General features: G+C 40.6%; 1 protein-coding gene across 2 annotated transcripts; it reads right to left on the bottom strand.

Annotated features, from left to right (window-relative positions):
- Positions 1-390: 390 nt before the first annotated feature.
- On the bottom strand, positions 391-16,901 carry agpat2 (1-acylglycerol-3-phosphate O-acyltransferase 2 (lysophosphatidic acid acyltransferase, beta)). 2 transcript variants are annotated; one of them, XM_044334084.1, is made up of 6 exons: positions 15,983-16,901; positions 9,178-9,311; positions 5,013-5,188; positions 4,734-4,829; positions 3,091-3,163; positions 391-2,952 (listed from the first exon to the last, which is right to left on the bottom strand). In XM_044334084.1, the coding sequence occupies exons 1-6, from the start codon at positions 16,156-16,158 to the stop codon at positions 2,795-2,797; spliced, it is 813 nt and encodes a 270-aa protein (XP_044190019.1). In that variant the 5' UTR covers positions 16,159-16,901; the 3' UTR covers positions 391-2,794. The 2 variants fall into 2 exon arrangements, with proteins under 2 accessions (XP_044190019.1, XP_044190020.1); XM_044334085.1 differs by lacking the exons at positions 391-2,952; positions 3,091-3,163 and adding an exon at positions 3,359-3,581.
- Between the last annotated feature and the right edge of the window lie 1,473 nt (positions 16,902-18,374).

The raw sequence follows: 18,374 nt of genomic DNA on the forward strand, positions 1-18,374 counted from the left end.
GTGAAAATCAGAGAAAACTGAAGTCCTTGTTTTCTTCCTCCACCCGAACTCAGCATGAAAAGTGCTTTATTAAGGTTCAGAATACTTTTCTTTTTCCATTATCTTACATATTGGTTTTCGTAAACAACTGTCCCCACCCTCCCACCCCACCCACCCCCAAAAAAACCAAAAAAAAAAACAGCGGGGTTGTTGCAGAGCAGAGCTCATGACACAAAGCTTACAAATCACACATTGGTATTACAAAATAATCAAGAAATGAACAGGAAATCAATGGATAAAACACTCCATTAGCAAAAATTTATATGGTATAGTTCATATTTTGGAAGAAATTTGGTAAGAGTACTTGTTAACATTCAAACCACTTGCTTCAAAGGTAAAATTTGCTTACAGATAAGAAAAAAGTCAATAAATATATTCAATCTAAGAAAAACAAATTACAGAATTTGATTAATTACTATTAGTAGGGGTAAATATTCCATACTGGCCTTGAACATAAATGTAACCCTGACCATCACATGTACTTAAAGCCCAGAGCCCAGCAGGTATTGCTAAAACTACCGCTGCACTCAACTATGAACAGCAGTGTACAGGCTTAGTACCAAGTATATTGATGAATCCATTCACGAGATCATCTCCTCAGAAGGTCTGTGTGTGTGCGCAACAGGTCAGTCTAGGTATAAATTTTTAAACATTTAATGATCAAATAAATACATTTCCTAGATTTGATACTGACTGTATGCTGAGACAACATCCCACGTTAATACAATAACTTCAAAAGAAATAAAAAAAAAAAAAAAAGATGCAACTAGCGGTACGCAAATATCCTGAATGCTGAAATACATTCTCAGATGAGTGTTTGATGGGCGAAAGCAGCGCAATAAGTGATTTTGCAAACAGTGTAAAGGCAGTGAGCAATATGAAATGTAAGACCTAGATGTAAACTAAAAAAAAAACAGCTCAGTCGGTTCTATACGGTTAGAAGTCATAGTCAGTACATAGAAAACGTAAATCTAACAAAAGCATCCAAAGTGCAACGACCACCAGTCAGACTTAAGGCCAAAAAATTTCCACAACTTTTTTTTAAATAATCAAAATATTCTTCCATGAGGTTAAATGAATCAGAACATCACAACTTAAAAACAACGTTAATCACGTTCATTTGGCTTTCGACGACTCTTCACGTTGCCAATCAACAAAACATGTTTGAAGTCATTAAACTCTTCTGAGATGTAGACTCGCCAGGTTTGTTAGTAATTTATAAATCTTTAAGTTAATCAGAACAAATAAAAAAATCAGACCGAGTACCGAGTCGAACGACGCTAGAGACCATTCCACAGTCCTCTCTACAGTAAGAACTACCTTTCATCAACGGTAAAGGGAAATCATTGAGTAGAAAAACTTATAACGTAGATCATAGTGAGATAATAACGGGCTTACGCTGGAAGCTTCCCAAAAAAAAAAAAAAAAAAAAAAAAATCACTTCGTCATGGCACGGCAGGTAGCTTGCACTTTGGAACAGTAATGTGAAAACAGTTGGACATTGCACTTTATGAAATCATCTTTTTTTTTGACACATCTTAAATAGGTTCACTTGTGAGTTCCTCCCGAGGAGTGAAAACAACAAAAAGAACAAAAAAAAAAACAACAAACAACAGAAAACAAGATTATCCGGTGTGGAATAAATAGAGAGCAAAAATACAGAATACAGCGAGAAGACACTTGCTCGATGCTGCACGCAGGTTATTTCTAATGTTTTGGGAGGAGAAACTGAAAGAAAGCACAATGATACATCAACAATGCACAACATTGAAAACCGATCAGTCCACTTAAGTCCATTAATTCAGTACAGATGGGTGCTATTGTTATACACTGTGTCTTGTAACCTTGAATTCCTTGCTGTCTGACATCATGTGAAGTATGTCATGGAGCTATTGGTCATAGAGTTATAGAGCCAACGTGGATATAGAGTTGAATTCATAGCAACAGAACTAAAGAAGTCCAAGGTCGACCGGTGTCGACCTCTCACCTCAGCGCACACCCCACCGCTCGTGGAGACCCCGCTCCTTTTGTCTTTAGGCAAGAGACTGGAATGCAGAGAGGGGGGAGAACACACTAAAAGGAAAGGAAGGAGATGGGATACTTTTTGTGTGTGTGTGTGTGTGTGTGTGCGCGCGCTCGTGTTTGTGTGTATGTCTGTGTGCGTACGTGAGCGTCCAAAACAACTAAACAAAAAGGCAGCATGAGAGGAACATAAAAATCCAGTGACATTTATGAACAGAAAAGCGAAAAAATGCCGAGATTTATATGCTGAACAGAAGGCAGAAGCAGGAGAAAAAAATAAAATAAAATAAAATAAAATAAAAAAAAGGTCAAAAAAAGTACAAAATGGCGATAAAGTGTGACGATAACAAAGTCAGGCTTCCGAAGCCGAGAGAACAAAGCGAGGATGAAGGTGGACAGAGCCATCCAAAAAAGGCATGCATGAAGAACGACACACATCCATACTGTTCGGCTTGCCGTCCGTCACTCCGCTCACGGCGTGCAGAGCAGCGCCGCCGCCGGGTGCTGCTGCAGACACGGTGAGGGTCGGGACTGACTGTGCTGTATGGTCAGGCCAGAGGCAGACTGGACCAGGCGTCAACTAGACAAGAAGAGGATTCATGACAAGAGACCTGTGTCATGTTGTTTCCTGGCCAGGTGATGGGACAACCTGGGAGGAGCAGGGAGGTCTGGGGAAGGAGTGGGTCTCAGACAGGGACATAGGAGAAAAAAGAGGCGGGAGTATGGTAAATGTTCAGTGCCTCAGGGGCCCGTTGCTACGGGTTATGGAGTCAGAGATGTCCAGGAAGGCTGAGCGCATCACATTGAAGGATTTGTCAGAGAGGGATGACACGTCCTCTGACGTCATCCCCTTTGTCTCGATCTTTGGAAGGATCTTCAATCTGATGGTCCCTGCGGAGGCACAAAAACTTCACTGTCAGGAGCCTCGCAGCAGCTCTAATAGCTTTTTGTATACAGATGTGGATTAGTCACACATAACAGAAAAAGGACTAGAAAGTGAAAAAAGGAGGAGGAACAAAGCTGAGTTACCCGATTTGAACTGCTTTTGTTTCCGTAGGTAGAAGTTGCTGTAGGAGGAAAAAACGACGGGTATGATGGGTGCCTGAAAAACAAGAGAGAGGAAGCAATGAAGTGAGAAAAGGCGAAAACTCAAACATATTGTCAAATATCAGCTCTTAATTTTTATATTAAAAAACACAAATGTAGTGTAATCTGATGTCTAAACCTTACTTTTGACCATTTTCTTCTTCCTCAGCAAACCAAAAAGATGAGAAACAAAAAGACAGAAATGCTTGACTGAACCAACATCACATTCATTCATTGTCTCTCTCTCTCTCTCTCTCTCTCTCTCTCACACACATACACACAATCAGCACCGAACGAGCAATCTCCATCTCCTCCGCTGCTGCTAATAGAGGCCGAGTCTCTCTCTCGAGGCCCTGAGCGGCCCTTCAACAGGACCGGCTGAGCCAAACGTGGCTCCCCCTGGGGGCTGTCCTGCTTCCACTCAATCTGGCCGGCTGGGTACAAATGGAAAGGCTGGGCTGTAACTCGGCAGAAGCAAACACTGAGAGATAGAAATAGTCCGTGTTCACACAGAAGTAGTCTCAAATGTAAAGCGAAGCCAGCGGGGGGGGGGGAAATCAAAACACAGATTGTATTCTCCAGACCTCAGATGAAGTTATTCCGCCACCTCATGCCAACACATACACACATACACTAATTCCAAATCAAGCACTCCTGATAGCATCCAAGCGCTTATTTGTATAACATATAAGCAGGGTCTGAGCTCCAGAGTCAACAGAAACCCTAAAAAAGATGTTAATGTGTTTGCTGATGAGGAGCAGCAGGGCTTTATTTATGTAGCCTTTCTGCCCTGCTGCCTATATGACCCAAACTGATATTAATCTTTAGCAGCAAGGTCCCAGAAAATTGGCTCACACATATAAACACACACACACACACACAGAAACCACACAAATTGCGGTTTCTGGCTATTCAACAAAGTTTTTTTTTTTAATTCATTCCACCTGTCTGACCCTGACTGTGCGCTATGAAACAGCAGCTCGAGAGCAGAGACCTCCCACCTGCACGTGGAGACGAAACTCATAAAAGACGCGCGGCTGAGCTGTCAATAACTCTGCTGTCGTTCTGCGTTAGAAACCGCTGTTGTCGTCCGTCTGATAGTTTAGTACTGGAGGAGAAGTTAGATCATACACAACAAACAGCAGATTTCACAGGAGACTCAAATAGAGACATCAGAATGAATGTGCTGAAAAAAAAAAAAAAAATCTAAGTGAAAACAGACCATTTCAAAGCATTTCTTGCCAATAAGTCTGGCTTATTAATCTATCTATTCGAGCCATCATCTGTATAATCGGATATGGTTAAATCATAAAGTTGTCTTGGGCCATATAAGGTTGCTAGCTCCCCCATGTGTCTGGAATCAGCACAATGCTGGAAACATGACCCTCGCTGTTTCATAAGACAAAAATTGGCAGAAATCTCCTGGAATGAAGCCAGTATCATCACAACCCTGAACAGGATGAGAGTGTGCATTTTAATATATAAATTCAACATGTGAAGATAGGATGCAGAAAGGACAGCTCACACACACACACACAGAGTATATAGAAAGGGAAACATAAGGAGATCAAAGAAAAGATACTCACTTGTGCCTGCACTGCCAGGTGGAATGCGCCTTTTTTGAAGGGCAGCAGGTCGCCTCTCTGGTTTCGCGTCCCCTCTGGGAACACCCACAGACGAATCTGTAGAGGTCAAAAGGACGAGAGGTGAAAGGAGGAACGGCGATTTAATCATCCCATGTCATCCTCAATGTGTCAAAACCAGAGCTTTGTGCCTGATGATTAAGTGCAAAGACGACCGCAAATACCCACGTACAGCTCATGTAGTTTCTGGGATCTCATCGCTACGACACAGAGGTGAATTACCTGGTCGTCCAACATGGTTTTGGCGGCGTCGGCCATGACGCTCTTGGCGTCGCTGGTCTTCTTTCGGTTGATAAAGACGATGCCTCCCAGCCAGCAGATGAGGCCTACTGTGCCGGCGTAGATCAACTCTTTCTTGGCGATCATGGTGCAGCGGTCCGGTAAGATCTCCATCAGGCCTGAGAAAACGGAGGAAAGGAAGCTCACTCACTCATAAATATCATAAATGTCATAACTACAATGTGTTTCAGTACATTAACAACAAACAATACAAAACAATATCTTAAATCATCATTAGCAGTCTTTGTTCAGATCAAATTTAAACCTCGGTTAAACAAACAAAAAAATAGAAGGATGCATGATGGAAAAATGTGTTGTTTTGTCCAGACAAGCAGGATTTAATTTTTCCAACTTTGGGAAATAACACATTTTGATGCAAGATGTTTGTCAATCTGTCATCATGTAAGCTCTATCCTAATAGCTAGTTTGTTTGCTTTACCACTGGCCACAATTACACAATAATTGGCTTGTTTTGTCATTTATTTTTCTAAATTTGAAGCATTTTCCATCATAAAGTTGAAGTGTTTAAACCCCCTCAGTAGTTCCTAATATACAAATTGGGCCAAGTCTGTTTTAGGCAGTTGGTGCTCCTGATTTTGATTACAGGAAATCAGTATAACAAAAAAACATTACTTAGAGTTCTGCAATGCACACAGAGGAGTGGTAAAACTCAACAGTGCCTGACGTCTGTGTGAACTCACTGTTCCTGACAAGAATGTCCCAAAACAGCAGTTTTGTGTTGCGTGATTGCTGAAGTTACCAAGGAAAGGAGCAATAAACTACGTGTACTATTACAGGCCGTGAGCATCACTGTCTGTAATAGCACTTATGTGTGCATGCTAAATATCAAATGCTACTATAAATAAATTAAATAAACTTGACAAAGACCAAAATCTTCTGTATAAAGATATGTTTAATGTACATAATTCTCTTTACCACCCCTTTAAACCACTTGTACTATGAAAAGATGCACAACATATATATCAATAGATTAGACTCTTGTCTTGTTCTGACATTAATAAAGTCAAGGTAGGATGCACGACAGAGTCTATAACTGAGACTTTGAAATATGGTGTCTCGAAGAGGGCGTTAAAAAGAATTGTTGAAGTTACACAGTAGCCAATATCACTAAATGCGGCATCCAAAGGCTCAATTTGGGATGAGCTTTGGTCTCTTATCTTACTATATATGGCCTTGTCAAACCCTGGATTTCATCACATAAAAAAAAAAAATAAAAAAAATCAGGAGATGTAATACGTGTGATGTTGGAAAAGAGATTTTATTGATTGGGTTTATCTCCTTGAATAGCACTTACATTATGAAATCAGACATGTTTGATTAACCTTCGTGCGACTGCGGCTCATGCAGGAGATAGAGCGATAGAGATGCCAAACACACACACACACACACACATCATCAGAGAAAGGAGGTCAAAGTCAAACAATTGAAGGATGGGAAACAGCGGAGCGTGTAGATGTAGAAAAACAGAGCGGACAGAGCCAGGATGACATCAGGAAGAGTGTTTGAAACTCAGCCCTTGCTGTGGAGGTGAGGTGATCTTAGTTCCTAACCGTCTTCTCGCCATCAGCTCTAGGATGAGCAGCCCTTTAATGGCCGGGTGTAGCGGGGTCGGTATGGCAACTTGGACGCCGGATCGGTCTCACGCTGAGTTTTCTCAGCGCTAATTAGATGCCTAGCTCTACCCCATGTTGTCACTAACCTGGCCTGGAGCCTGCCCTCATCGCTCACCGACCACTGAAAAACACTCTCTCCCGGGCGCTGATGGGGAGAAAACACACTTCTGCCAAATTAGTGTCCTCGACACTGAGATTTAACACTGGTGAGAATGACGCAATGCTAAGATGACATTGCTGCGCACGCATTAGCATGAGACAGATATGAAAAAACTGAATGAGAAGATGAAATATGCTCAAGCTACGCAGATTTCTTTTTTTTTTTTTTCCTGTAAATTTATAACCAGCTTTTATCTCAGACTCGCTCCTGTCAGGACAGTAATATATGTACTTTCTTTATTGGTGTATGTATTGATTTTCTGTACACACACCATGATATTGAAATCATTTCTATGGTTTGCATGGTACTTTGCTGCATCACCCTTTGTGAGCACAGATGCTGGAATATTATATTTGTCCCGGTTTTAGCAGTTTAGACAATATTGTCTAATCTACACTGCAATCTGTCTTCCAAACCAACACCAGGAAAGATGCTTCTTGCTAGAAAACGTTGGATTTAAAATGTGATGCACATGACGGGACTTAGAATTTTGTTCTAATAAGTTGTGGCCGAGGTTTGAGCGGTCTGTCATGTAGGATGGGGGCAAGTTGGCACCGATGATGTCTTCAGCGGTCCTGTTTGTCCATTTTCATCTGTTTTCGTGCTGTTTGTTGGCCGATCCAAGCCTGACTGTGACTAATGTGCAGAGAACAGGCTGAAGATTGAACTTCCTCAGCTGCTGCAGGAAGTACTGTATATCCTGTGCTGGGCCGTGTAATGAAGAAGTCTGTCTTGGTCTCCTCTTTTAAAAAGGCGCCGGTACACTTCATGAGAAGTGCTTTCAAAAAACTTCACATTTGCATAATCTGAATCGGGAGGGTTGCGTCCGACGGCTTCCATAACTTCCCCAAAGCGACAATCAAACATTCGTTCATTGCTGTGTAAAAGTGAGTACGAGGACAAGAAGTGTGGACATGCTCTGTTCTAATCATCTAATCAGCCAAGTGTTGTAGCACTTTGCTCACACAGACTTGAGGCAGGATGTCAACACTGACCAGAATAAGCTGACATCTGAACTCCTCATGTGATGGAAAATTAGAAATGTCTTCCACTCTGTGACGTCAAACACATCAACATTCATTCATATAAAAGTAGATTCTGCCTCCTCTTGTTTTCTTTTATCTTTAGTCTTTTCTCTCAGTTTTTATATTATTCTGTCATTTTTTTTATTTATTTAGTCTCTTTAGTTATTGAATATAATTTGGCCTTTTAATTGTACTTGTTTCTCAACTACCTCCTTTGTTTTTTCATTTAAGTGAAGTAGCTGCATTTCTATTAATCCATCCATCCATCTCTGGCATGCATACTGTCATGGCAGCAATATTTTTTTCCCCAGGATGGCGAAGTCATGACCCGCCCTTCTCTACCCTTGGCCTATCCTGGTATTCTTACCCTTACCAAACTCACTTCTCATGCCTGAACCTAACCAACCCAACCAACGAAGGCAACGAGTACTAGCCAATCAGAGGTAGAGTAGGGCGGGTCATGACTTTGCTATCCTGGGGAATAAAAAAAAAAAAAAAAAAAAAAACTAGCATCCTGGAAAGATTCACCTAGCCGGGTTTCCATGAGGCAGCAAAGAGTGAACAATTCTTGTTAGTTCCACTGAGCAGTGGCAGCTTATTATTATTCAGGGGGTGAAGATTTGCCACATGTATACTCAGGAGCGGACTCAGGCATCCACGCTGTCGGAGCTTCACAGGCGCAACGGTGCCCTTCTTCTGTCTGTGACTTCCGCACCTACCGGACAGGACTGCTGCTCCTCTAACTAAAATGTCCGGAAAACTCCCTGAGTGAGTGTCGAATCCGGTGTCGAGTTGCTCAGGGTGAACTGCTGAATGAACATCTGTTCTTCTCTGGTCGATCTGATCTTATTTTTGGATCATTCTTAATGTGAATCACCAAAATATTTCAGTAAATATTAACTCCTCAATTGTTTCAAGTTCACTTTTAAACTGAAATGACTCTGAAACTTGTTTAGTTAGATATGCATCTTATTTTGAAAGTGTCGACTTTCAGCCTCAAGGGTCTTTCAAGGTGTTCACATACAGTACATACTGGGAAAACAAGCTACTGTAGCCCTTCTTTTATTTCTATATATGTAGTCCCTCCTGAGTTTGAACAGTGCAGGAGGACAATGATAGGACAACTTCTCCTACACAGTTCACAGAATGTAGATGTAAACACCCTCAAATAAAAGTTACAAGTTAAAACTTTAGCCTCATAGTTATTGTTTCATTACAGATTCAACATGCTGAAGTCCAGAAAGAACATTCATCTTCATCTTATACAGAAAGGCTGTATAAATACCAACCTAAAACGTCCAGGGAGCTCTGGTGGTTGGAGATGATGACGTAGGGTCCCTCTGTCTGCAGATGCTCCCAACCGCTCACTTCAAATCGAAGACCCAGGAAATACTTCACATGACGAACCAGGGAGCGGATAATCCTGGAGGGGGGGGGAAATGGTTAATAACAGTTCTGCATAAGTATAGGTTAATGTGTATGTGTACAGTCATGTGAGGCTACATATCATTAACCAGACCCTACGTGGAAATGTTGGCGGTAACAGTGGAATGTATAAATCCTGTTAAATACTAGGGTATTACAGTACATTATATAAATACCAGCTCGGATACTTCAAACTTGACCCTAATCAAAAATACAGTCGTAACTATCATGAAAGTACAACACATCTGGGTGGACTAACCACCATTAGCTCTGTTTGTTTCTTGGTTGATTAAATCATCGCCTGTAGTAAGTACAACGCTCCAATAAGCTTTGAGGAAGAATATCCTACCATCTGCCTGTCTGCCTCTGACACTGAAAAGAAATAAACCAAAGTTATGACATAAATTTTATACAAATGTTAAGTCACACAGCCAATGTGGGGCTGTGATATGTCGGTTTTGATTTGCAGTGGAGCCACACAAGGCCTTCACTGCATTTTTAGTTGAAGGAAAAGTCTGACATTTTTGGAAATACACTTATTTGCCTTCATGAGAAGAGTGATACCACTGTACGCTAAATGTGAAGCTACCGCCTGCGGCCGACTAACTTAGCTTAGCACAAAGACTGGGAACAAGGGGAAAGTGCTAGCCTGGGTCTGTCCTGGTACTTTCAGATTACACACAGTCATTTAATATTAATATCAAGGTAGTTAATGAAGGTTTAAGAACTGTGATCATGATCACATTAAAACTTCTCAACCTGACACATTTTTCACAATGATATCAGTACCACTGTTTCCTGTTTGAAATCTTCCTGATTAGTTTATCTTCTGGGGCTTGTCAATCTTTATAGAAACAAAAGAAGATAATCATTTCTCAACTCTGTTAAGACATATCTAAGGTGACCTCTGCACTCTTCAAGGTTCAAGACTGAATGCCCTCCCACATAAACGCCTGCACCTATCTCTTCTTTTTGCCCCTACGCCACTTACAGAAGCCTGCTGAAACCTGCCTCGTCCTCAACCAAACACACCGAGTATGACTGCCAATTAAAAATATTTCTGAACTCTGGTTTTGTGTGCGAGGCTGCAAAAGGAGCCTTGGCACTGCACGTCAACTCCACACCACAATAAACCACTTAGCTCTCCATTTCTCGCCATTATCTGATCATCATTCGATCAGGGCTAAACTCTTTTATCTCGTGGAAACAAAGGCAGAGCGGTATTGTAGCGTCAAAATTTAACTTAAGTACAAAACTGCCTTTAAAACACACATCCCACACAGTGCTTTAATCAAATATTGATTCATCTGAAGATATATCTGTAAGATCAAGGACCATGTGTGAGAATTGGGAAAGACACTGGTCAGAATTACGTAAACGAAGCCTGTGCTGAAACTTTCATTCAATCTATTATTTGCAATCTGCATCTAGTTAACGTCTGGATTTCCTTAGGCAGCGTCTAATTATAGATTCCATGACTGCGACCGCCTTATCGGTCCGTTCTGGGAACGTAGGGATGCTCGTTAGGCACAGGTCAGTGATGGGATTTATCCAAGATGCAGCAAGCTCGAGAAAATAAATTGAAATTGTGAAATCTAAAAGATGAAATAAATAAATTGCTTCCCCCCCTTTTTTTAAAAAAAAACAAAAAAACCCAATGATGCATATAAACTGAGTAAGACTATTACTGATTGATTATTAACACTGAAAACTGAGCTTAGATAAAAAGAAAAAAACTACAATAAATCATTCACAAGAGAGACATTAGCAGCTCAGTCTAAAGATCATACAGTCATAACTCACTGTCCAACTCTGCACCCGCCTTTCAGAGGCAAGAAAATTCCATACAAAAAAAAAAAAGAAGAAGAAGCTGGACCACACCTTTTGGATAACAAACTATCTGTGTTTTCCTGGGTAACACACCGAAGCTGACTTATTCAGCCTCTGTTACACCATCAACTTGAATGACCTTCCCTTCCTTCTCAGGGAGTGAAAACAGCAGAGTCACTCCCCGTTTTCTGTCTCAGCCGGAGAAATCCTCACATCAATATCTCACGCCTCTGATCATATCCCTCCCAAACGTCTTGCCATATTTTTTAAAAATCTACCTTATCTATCTCTACCATCTCCTTGTATTTTGCGGGATTTTTTTTCCCCGACTTTGCTTTAATGTTGTCTAGGACTGAAGCTTTTCAAACTAATCTAAAGTTAGTGCAGTCAGCCAGATACCGAGAACGCTAAATGACTATATATTAAGATTTTAGCACCCTTCAGTGGCAATATACAAAAAGAAACCCTGGCAGACATCAACGCATGCCGTTACCCCCCCCCTGAGAAAATGATAGAAATAATGGCTTCCATGTTTATTGACGGCATATAACAATGAATGGAAACAAACTATTTCAGTCATCGTTTTTAACTTTCTGATGAAAAAATAAAGTTGGAAGTAAGCGATTCGGTCTCCCGCTGTGGTTATGCTCACGATAATAACTGAATAGAAAAACAGTCAAGCCGCATAGTGTTAACCCTGATGGCCAGCACTGATAATCTTTTTTACCCATTCAACTGAGTGAATGGAAAGACTTAAGAGAGCGTTTACTAGGCGTAAACACTCCTTTGGAAAGGCAGCTGAACTGGTGTTGGTTTTAAATGAGGGGAGAAGGGATTTAGAGTTTTATCTGGCTGGATTTGCACAAATGAGTCTGATTTGTCACAGATGAACAAATCCCCCATTGATTTATTTTCACTTAAAAAAGATTTTAGAAATAATGCCCTATGAAGTTTCAGCTTTAAAGGATATACATAGAGGTGCTCTGATTGGTTACTGATGACTGGATAAGCGTTTTATGCGATTTTAAGTAAAATAATTATGATTCAAACTATGTTTTCACTGCTCTTAATGGAGCTAACGAAGTTGGTGTACGCACCAGAATTGTCCATTATAATACAGTTAAGTACAGCTGGTCAAAGCTGCACCAAGGAGAAGGTTTACAGATCTTAATGGGAGTTTACAAAAGATATTTAACCTTGGTAACAAAATATTTTTTTCTTCAAATGCAGAAAATAGTTTGGATGATGTGATTAACTTATAAAAAATGTGTTAAGTTGCTGTTTGTTGCTCCCGGTGGAGCACGCAGCTGAAGCCGTATTAATCACAAACCCTTTAACCTCAGCTTTAAAGTTTGGAAGATGTTATCATCATGAATAATAACCATAACGGCAAAAATAAGACCCAGGTGGTTGAAAAATAATATAAAAATTCTGCCTTAATGTGACCTTCAGCACATGAGAGGGGTTTTTTTTTTTTTAGGAGTAGCATATCCAAAAGTCACCTTTCTTCAAATCATTTTCTAATGATCCTTTATATGATACACATTAATGTTTAATGCTACCTACTAGCTAAGTCTTGCCAAGCTTTAGTTTTCTCACTATTTACAGGATGATGCAGGTCATGATGAACTAATATAGAAGTCTACATTAAGTTTTTTTCTCCAGGTTTAATTACTGCATGAAAGCTCAAAATGTTTTAAAAAAAATCAAAGACACGAGAAAGTTCTTAACTGGCTATGTACTTGTGTTGGTTACCATGTGACTCTACCTAATGCAATTATCCCACCCTACTGCCTCACATAAAGCTTATACAAACAGTATACGTTTGATTGGCGCACTACTAACTTTAACCTTTAAACCAGACTGCAGTCTCCGGGTTATCTTTCAACACAGCAGTACAGTGATAAATACAGCCAGTGTGGTAGAAAAGCCACTGGTTATGCAATGAGTCAGCCAGTGTTGCAGCATTTGTAAGATTGTTAAAGGGGAATAAGATGGCCACAGCTGAGTTCTTTTTATGGCCAATCCACTAAGCTTTTTCCTGTGGTTCATTTCATTACCGGTCTCTAAAAGGTTCCTTTTGAACCTACAGGGCATAATGACATTTAATCTGATCTGATACGAGCGTTGGTTCAATACAACCAGGCTGCTCACAGATATAAAAAGGTGAGTGTGACCTGTTATCCCTAAAAAATATTGTACCGACTGAGATACTAGTGCAGAGGCGAATTCAGGTGCTAAAGGTCAGATGTTTGTTCAGAAACAGGGACACGGTCACAGGATCTGAATGGCAGGAATTCATTCAGAAAGGCAGGGACATGTATTCTTTAAATGTCATGCCACACGCAGGTATGTGAGTGACAACATTTCTGCATAGTAAACAGACAGCAACACTGGTAATCCCCCGCTGATGTTAGAAGACTTTACACCGGGTGGAACCTGAGCTCAAGTGAGTGAGAAAACTAAGCCTCTGTCCTTTATCTGTTGTCATGAGATCCTTCCTGATAATTAACGCTGTAGCCGTAGCCAAAAGTAGCCATTCAGCTGCATAAACACTGACAGTAAATTGAAAACTGACACGGGAAATGCAAGCAAAACAATGGTAACTTGAGGTCTGTGGAGGCTTTTAACTGACTGTATATGCCTGTTCTGGCCCGTTCTGGCCCACAAATACTTTACAGTGGCGCATTCAAGTCCTCAGCTGTGAAGCAAGTAGTCAACCCCAGAATTCAGGCCTTTGTGTACCCGTCTGACAGCAAATTTCTGTGACAGACTGCTCTGTCCTTGATGAATCACAGAGATTTCTTTTCTTTTTTTTTTTGCCTGAACTGGCTGGTGGTGTGTAAAATGTGCAACCTCCATTCACTCCCCTGCGCAAGGTCTGACCCCAATTGAGTCACTTTGTCACAGTCAACAGGTCCAGATAACATTTGAGCGGACAGAATGGTACATTGGTGCAACATGACACCACCGCCGTGGCTAACGTGACTGCGAAACAGTTATTCCTAGAGCGGTAAGGTCCACTGTTGTAACTGACAGGGCTGCTGTCAGCAGATCAAGGCCAAGTGAGGTTGCACTGAGGATGGGCGTCATAACTATTCAGTAACCCAGCTCTTATCAGAGGGGAAACTTGCCATCTGGCATCTGCTATTTAAGGTAATTACTGGAATGCAGTCACTTGTATCCAGCAATCCATCCTCGCCGTTTAGGTTTGACCACAACTACACAAACCCCCCCTTGCTATGAAGTGGACACTGATACTGAAGGCGTACCATATTTCTGTCTTAACAAGTATCAGTTGACCTGATCAGTATGTATGTCAAGTATAACATAACATATTTCCTCCAGTGGTAAATAAGGTCAAGGGGTCATTCCTACAGAACTAATATCTGCTACTTCAGCATGTTAGTCACAGAGTTCTGGGCTTTAAATTTCTTTAAACTGAAAGTTGTTCCCAATAATCTGCCGCTTACATGTAGGTAAACAGAGGTGTACAAAATAGAGAATCACCTTTAAAGGGATAAGTTCACAATTCTTCTGAGTCTATCTTAAAACAAGTCTGTAATCATTCCTCCTGTTCATAGTGACTATTAAAAGACCCCCTTCAAATGTGCTTTCAATGTAAGTGATGGAGGCCAAAATCCACAGTGAGTCCACACAGTCATTTTGTGCAAAAAGGCATTAAAAGGTTTATCTGAAGCTTATATGAGGCTTCAGCAGACTGAGTTAATCATATCAAGTGGATATCTGCCACATTTACTGTCCTTTTAGCATCAAATTCCCTCTTTATGTTTCCTCGGACAGTGTTTCCCTCTTCACAAAAAGAGGGACTTTGGCACTAAAAAGGCTGTAACGTTGAAAGAAATCTACTTGATCTCTTCAAATAAACTTTTAAATACATTTTTGCACAGAAGAAGGCTTGTGGATTTTGGCCCCCATCACTTATACTGTAAGTACATTATGAAGGAATCTTGTAATGGTCAGTATGAACAGGAGCAAGAAAAATCAATTTCAATGTCAATTTGGGCACCTGACTGTTGTTTTAAGACAGAATTAAAAAATTGTGAACCTGTCCTTTAACCTTCACAACCACCACTAACTATGACCTGAGTTGAATTACACTTGGATCAAAAGCTGACCATTAAAAGCTTTATAGTGATGTGATTTGTAGCAGGGCTGTTGTGCAGGGTTGTACAATGACAACTCAGTGGATATAGCTACACTTTATACAGCTAAACTGCATAAAATTGTTTTAGCTTTAGCTTGTTTTCTAAAATGAGCTTCTCTGATAAGCACATTTACAAAACAATGACAGCCTTGTTGTGTTATGTGGTCACCACATGTAGCTAACACCGGGCGTCTGATTGGAGGGGAGGTAGCACACATTCTTGCTGGTAATATAATGAAGGTAATTAACGTTATCTAAAAGCTGGTATTGTTTCCTACACATAAGGAACAGACTGAATTATGCCCTGACGTGATTCACTAAGCATGAACGTAACGTTAAAAGCTTCAGCTAACGTTATCACGTCCCTTCTGCCTGTGTCAAGGGGGCTAACGTTAGCATATGTATGATTAAAAATGCAACTGTTTTTTTGTATGTGTGTAATTTTTTTAAATGGCAGACGAATTGATAGAGTAAAAGCTATCTGTTGATACGATACAGCTATGTTAATATAACTGTACGACACAATAAGACCGGTGATGTTGCTAGCGAGCGTTATCTGTATGTTTAATGTCTACTACGGCTGCTACTAGCCAGCTAGCACGTCAAGCTAACGTCGGCTAGCTGTCAAGACTGGGGCTGCGAGCGACATTTATTATGCAAACAAAACTCACCTCATGTTTTCAATGTCTCTGCCTCCGCTTTTCAGTATACACAGAGGAATCGCAATCAGCGCCAACATCATCATCCAGGCGACGTAAAAGCACTTTTTGAAATAGAAAACAAACGTGCTGCTGGTCCACATCAGGAGTGGGATCAGCAGCAGCGGTGCCATCCACAGCGCATCCATAGCGAAGCCACCGCACCAAACTCACAGCAATAAACACACGCGGTTTGGATGAGGAAGCCGCCGGGTCAGCTACGATGCAAGAGGAAGAGGAGGCACCGCGACCCCGACAAACATTACACAGTCACCAGTATTCCGTCAGGGCCCCCTCCCAGGGGATATGGCAATGCTTGACTCTGACTGTCCAAAATGAACATGTACCGCTGCTGCTGCTGCTCATCTGTTGCTAAATGGCATCATGAGGTGGAGTCAAGTCGTCATCGGTTGTGCTTTTTTTCTATTTCCGTTTGCTGGACCACTATGTCTGATGTCACTATGGGTGCAGTCACACAGTTTAACGGTTCTCAGGTCATTTCAGTACATTGTCATTCTTTTATATTTTAATGGCTACATTTTATACCCACAACTTTTCTAAATGCCCACCTGGTTTGCCGCCTTTCCTTGCAGAAACTGCAAAGTCTCTTGCATTCTTTAAAGTCCCCTTTCACTCAAAAAATATGTTTTTCTTCTTGTTCCTTCAGCTGGATGTTTGAGCTTCACTGTGCACAATGATGTATGTGCAGAGTTTGACACTAGAGGGCTGTTTTCACATTCATCTGCTCATTGAAAATCAAATTTTAAGGGCTTTACTGGGCCTACGAGCATGGTTTGTGGTTGGTTGGTGAACGGTTTCAAAGCTGCTCCTGATGCAACATTCAACTTACACAAGTGTGATGTTGAAAACTTAAAGCCTCCAGTGCACAAACACTGAGAAGAGACTTTACAGTGAAGTGGGAAACATCTTGTGTCCAGCAGTTAAACTTTTGCATATTCATAGATTCTGGATTTTTTTAAATGAGGGAGAAGGAGTAGATGTCATTTCAAGGATTTTAACAAGATTATTGAACTTTTTTTGTGGAAAAAAATATATCGGACACAAATTATTATTCAAAGATTTTTAATATATATCTCAAAACAGGAGGAGATCTTTAAGCCATATGAAGAATCACAAAGGTGCGTTACTACTGTCTCAACACTCAGAACTCATTTGTGTAAATGTGTCATCTTTCTTTATTTATTTTTATTTATTTACTTATTTATTGTCCTCAGTTATCTTATTTCTTTTGGAGTTTTTAAATATATGACTCTATCCCTGTGCCTTTTATGTTATTCTCTGTTCTATATGGATTTGTTTGACTGTTTGTTTTGTGTGATGGTTTTCCTGTATTTGTGTGTGTTATGTATTTCAAATTTTGGCCAATAAAGTAGGAAAAAAGAATTTTGTCAGCACGTTTATTTTCTAGCCTGAGTGAAATTAAATTAGATCCGAATTAACTGTGAATGCATTCATTTCAGTCAATTTACCCACCATGAGAGCTCATGCAGGACAAGTTTTGTGTGGTCAAACATTCAGATTTCAGTCTGCTATAATAGGCCTATGTGGATTCACTCTCTCCACAGGGTTATCCCCAGAAAGAGACCAGTTTGACAGCCGATTACAGCACAACACGCATAATTGGATTAGCAGTGATAATCCAATCCTTGGCTATAATCTGACACTGTCCAGTAGCCTTGACTACCAAGTTTCGGCCATGTCGAAGAGCTCTACTTGACATGATTTAGAAGATTAGGATCAATCAGTCATTAATCCTGATTTAATACGTGCAGCGATCCTAATCATTGGGTGACTCTGAACTTGGCATCAGTCGACTCATTCAGAAGCAGCACAGTAATGAGACTGTCTAATTTGCAGTTTGCAAAACGCACAGAAGCAAAGGAAATTCAGTAATGTGTGAGGTGAGAGAAGAAACCTCAGACTCAGAATAGATGAATGCCTTTTTAAAAGCTTCTTTGTTTCTCTACATGGGCTGGAACACTCTGTACTTTGATCCAGACAATATAAGGGTTGGTCGAACGGTTGGTTCCATCAAGCTGGCATTTAGAGCTACAATGATCAGTCGATTAATCGATTTTTCAATTAGTTGATTGACAGAAAAAATAATTGCCGCAATTATCTGGTTCCAGATTCTTAAAAACAAATGTTTTCTGGTTTCTTTAGTCCTCTGTGATAGTAAACTGAATATTTTGGGGTTATAGGCTGTTGGCCAGGACAAAATATTTGAGGACATCAACTTAGGCTTTGGGAAACATGTTTCCCAATCCACAAATTAGTCAATAATGAAGATAATCGTTAGTTGCAGCCCTTCTGACATTATGTTTAGAATGTGTCTGATTATCTG

This window comes from Thunnus albacares, chromosome 18 (genome assembly GCF_914725855.1).
Source record: "Thunnus albacares chromosome 18, fThuAlb1.1, whole genome shotgun sequence".
Classification (NCBI taxonomy): domain Eukaryota; kingdom Metazoa; phylum Chordata; class Actinopteri; order Scombriformes; family Scombridae; genus Thunnus; species Thunnus albacares.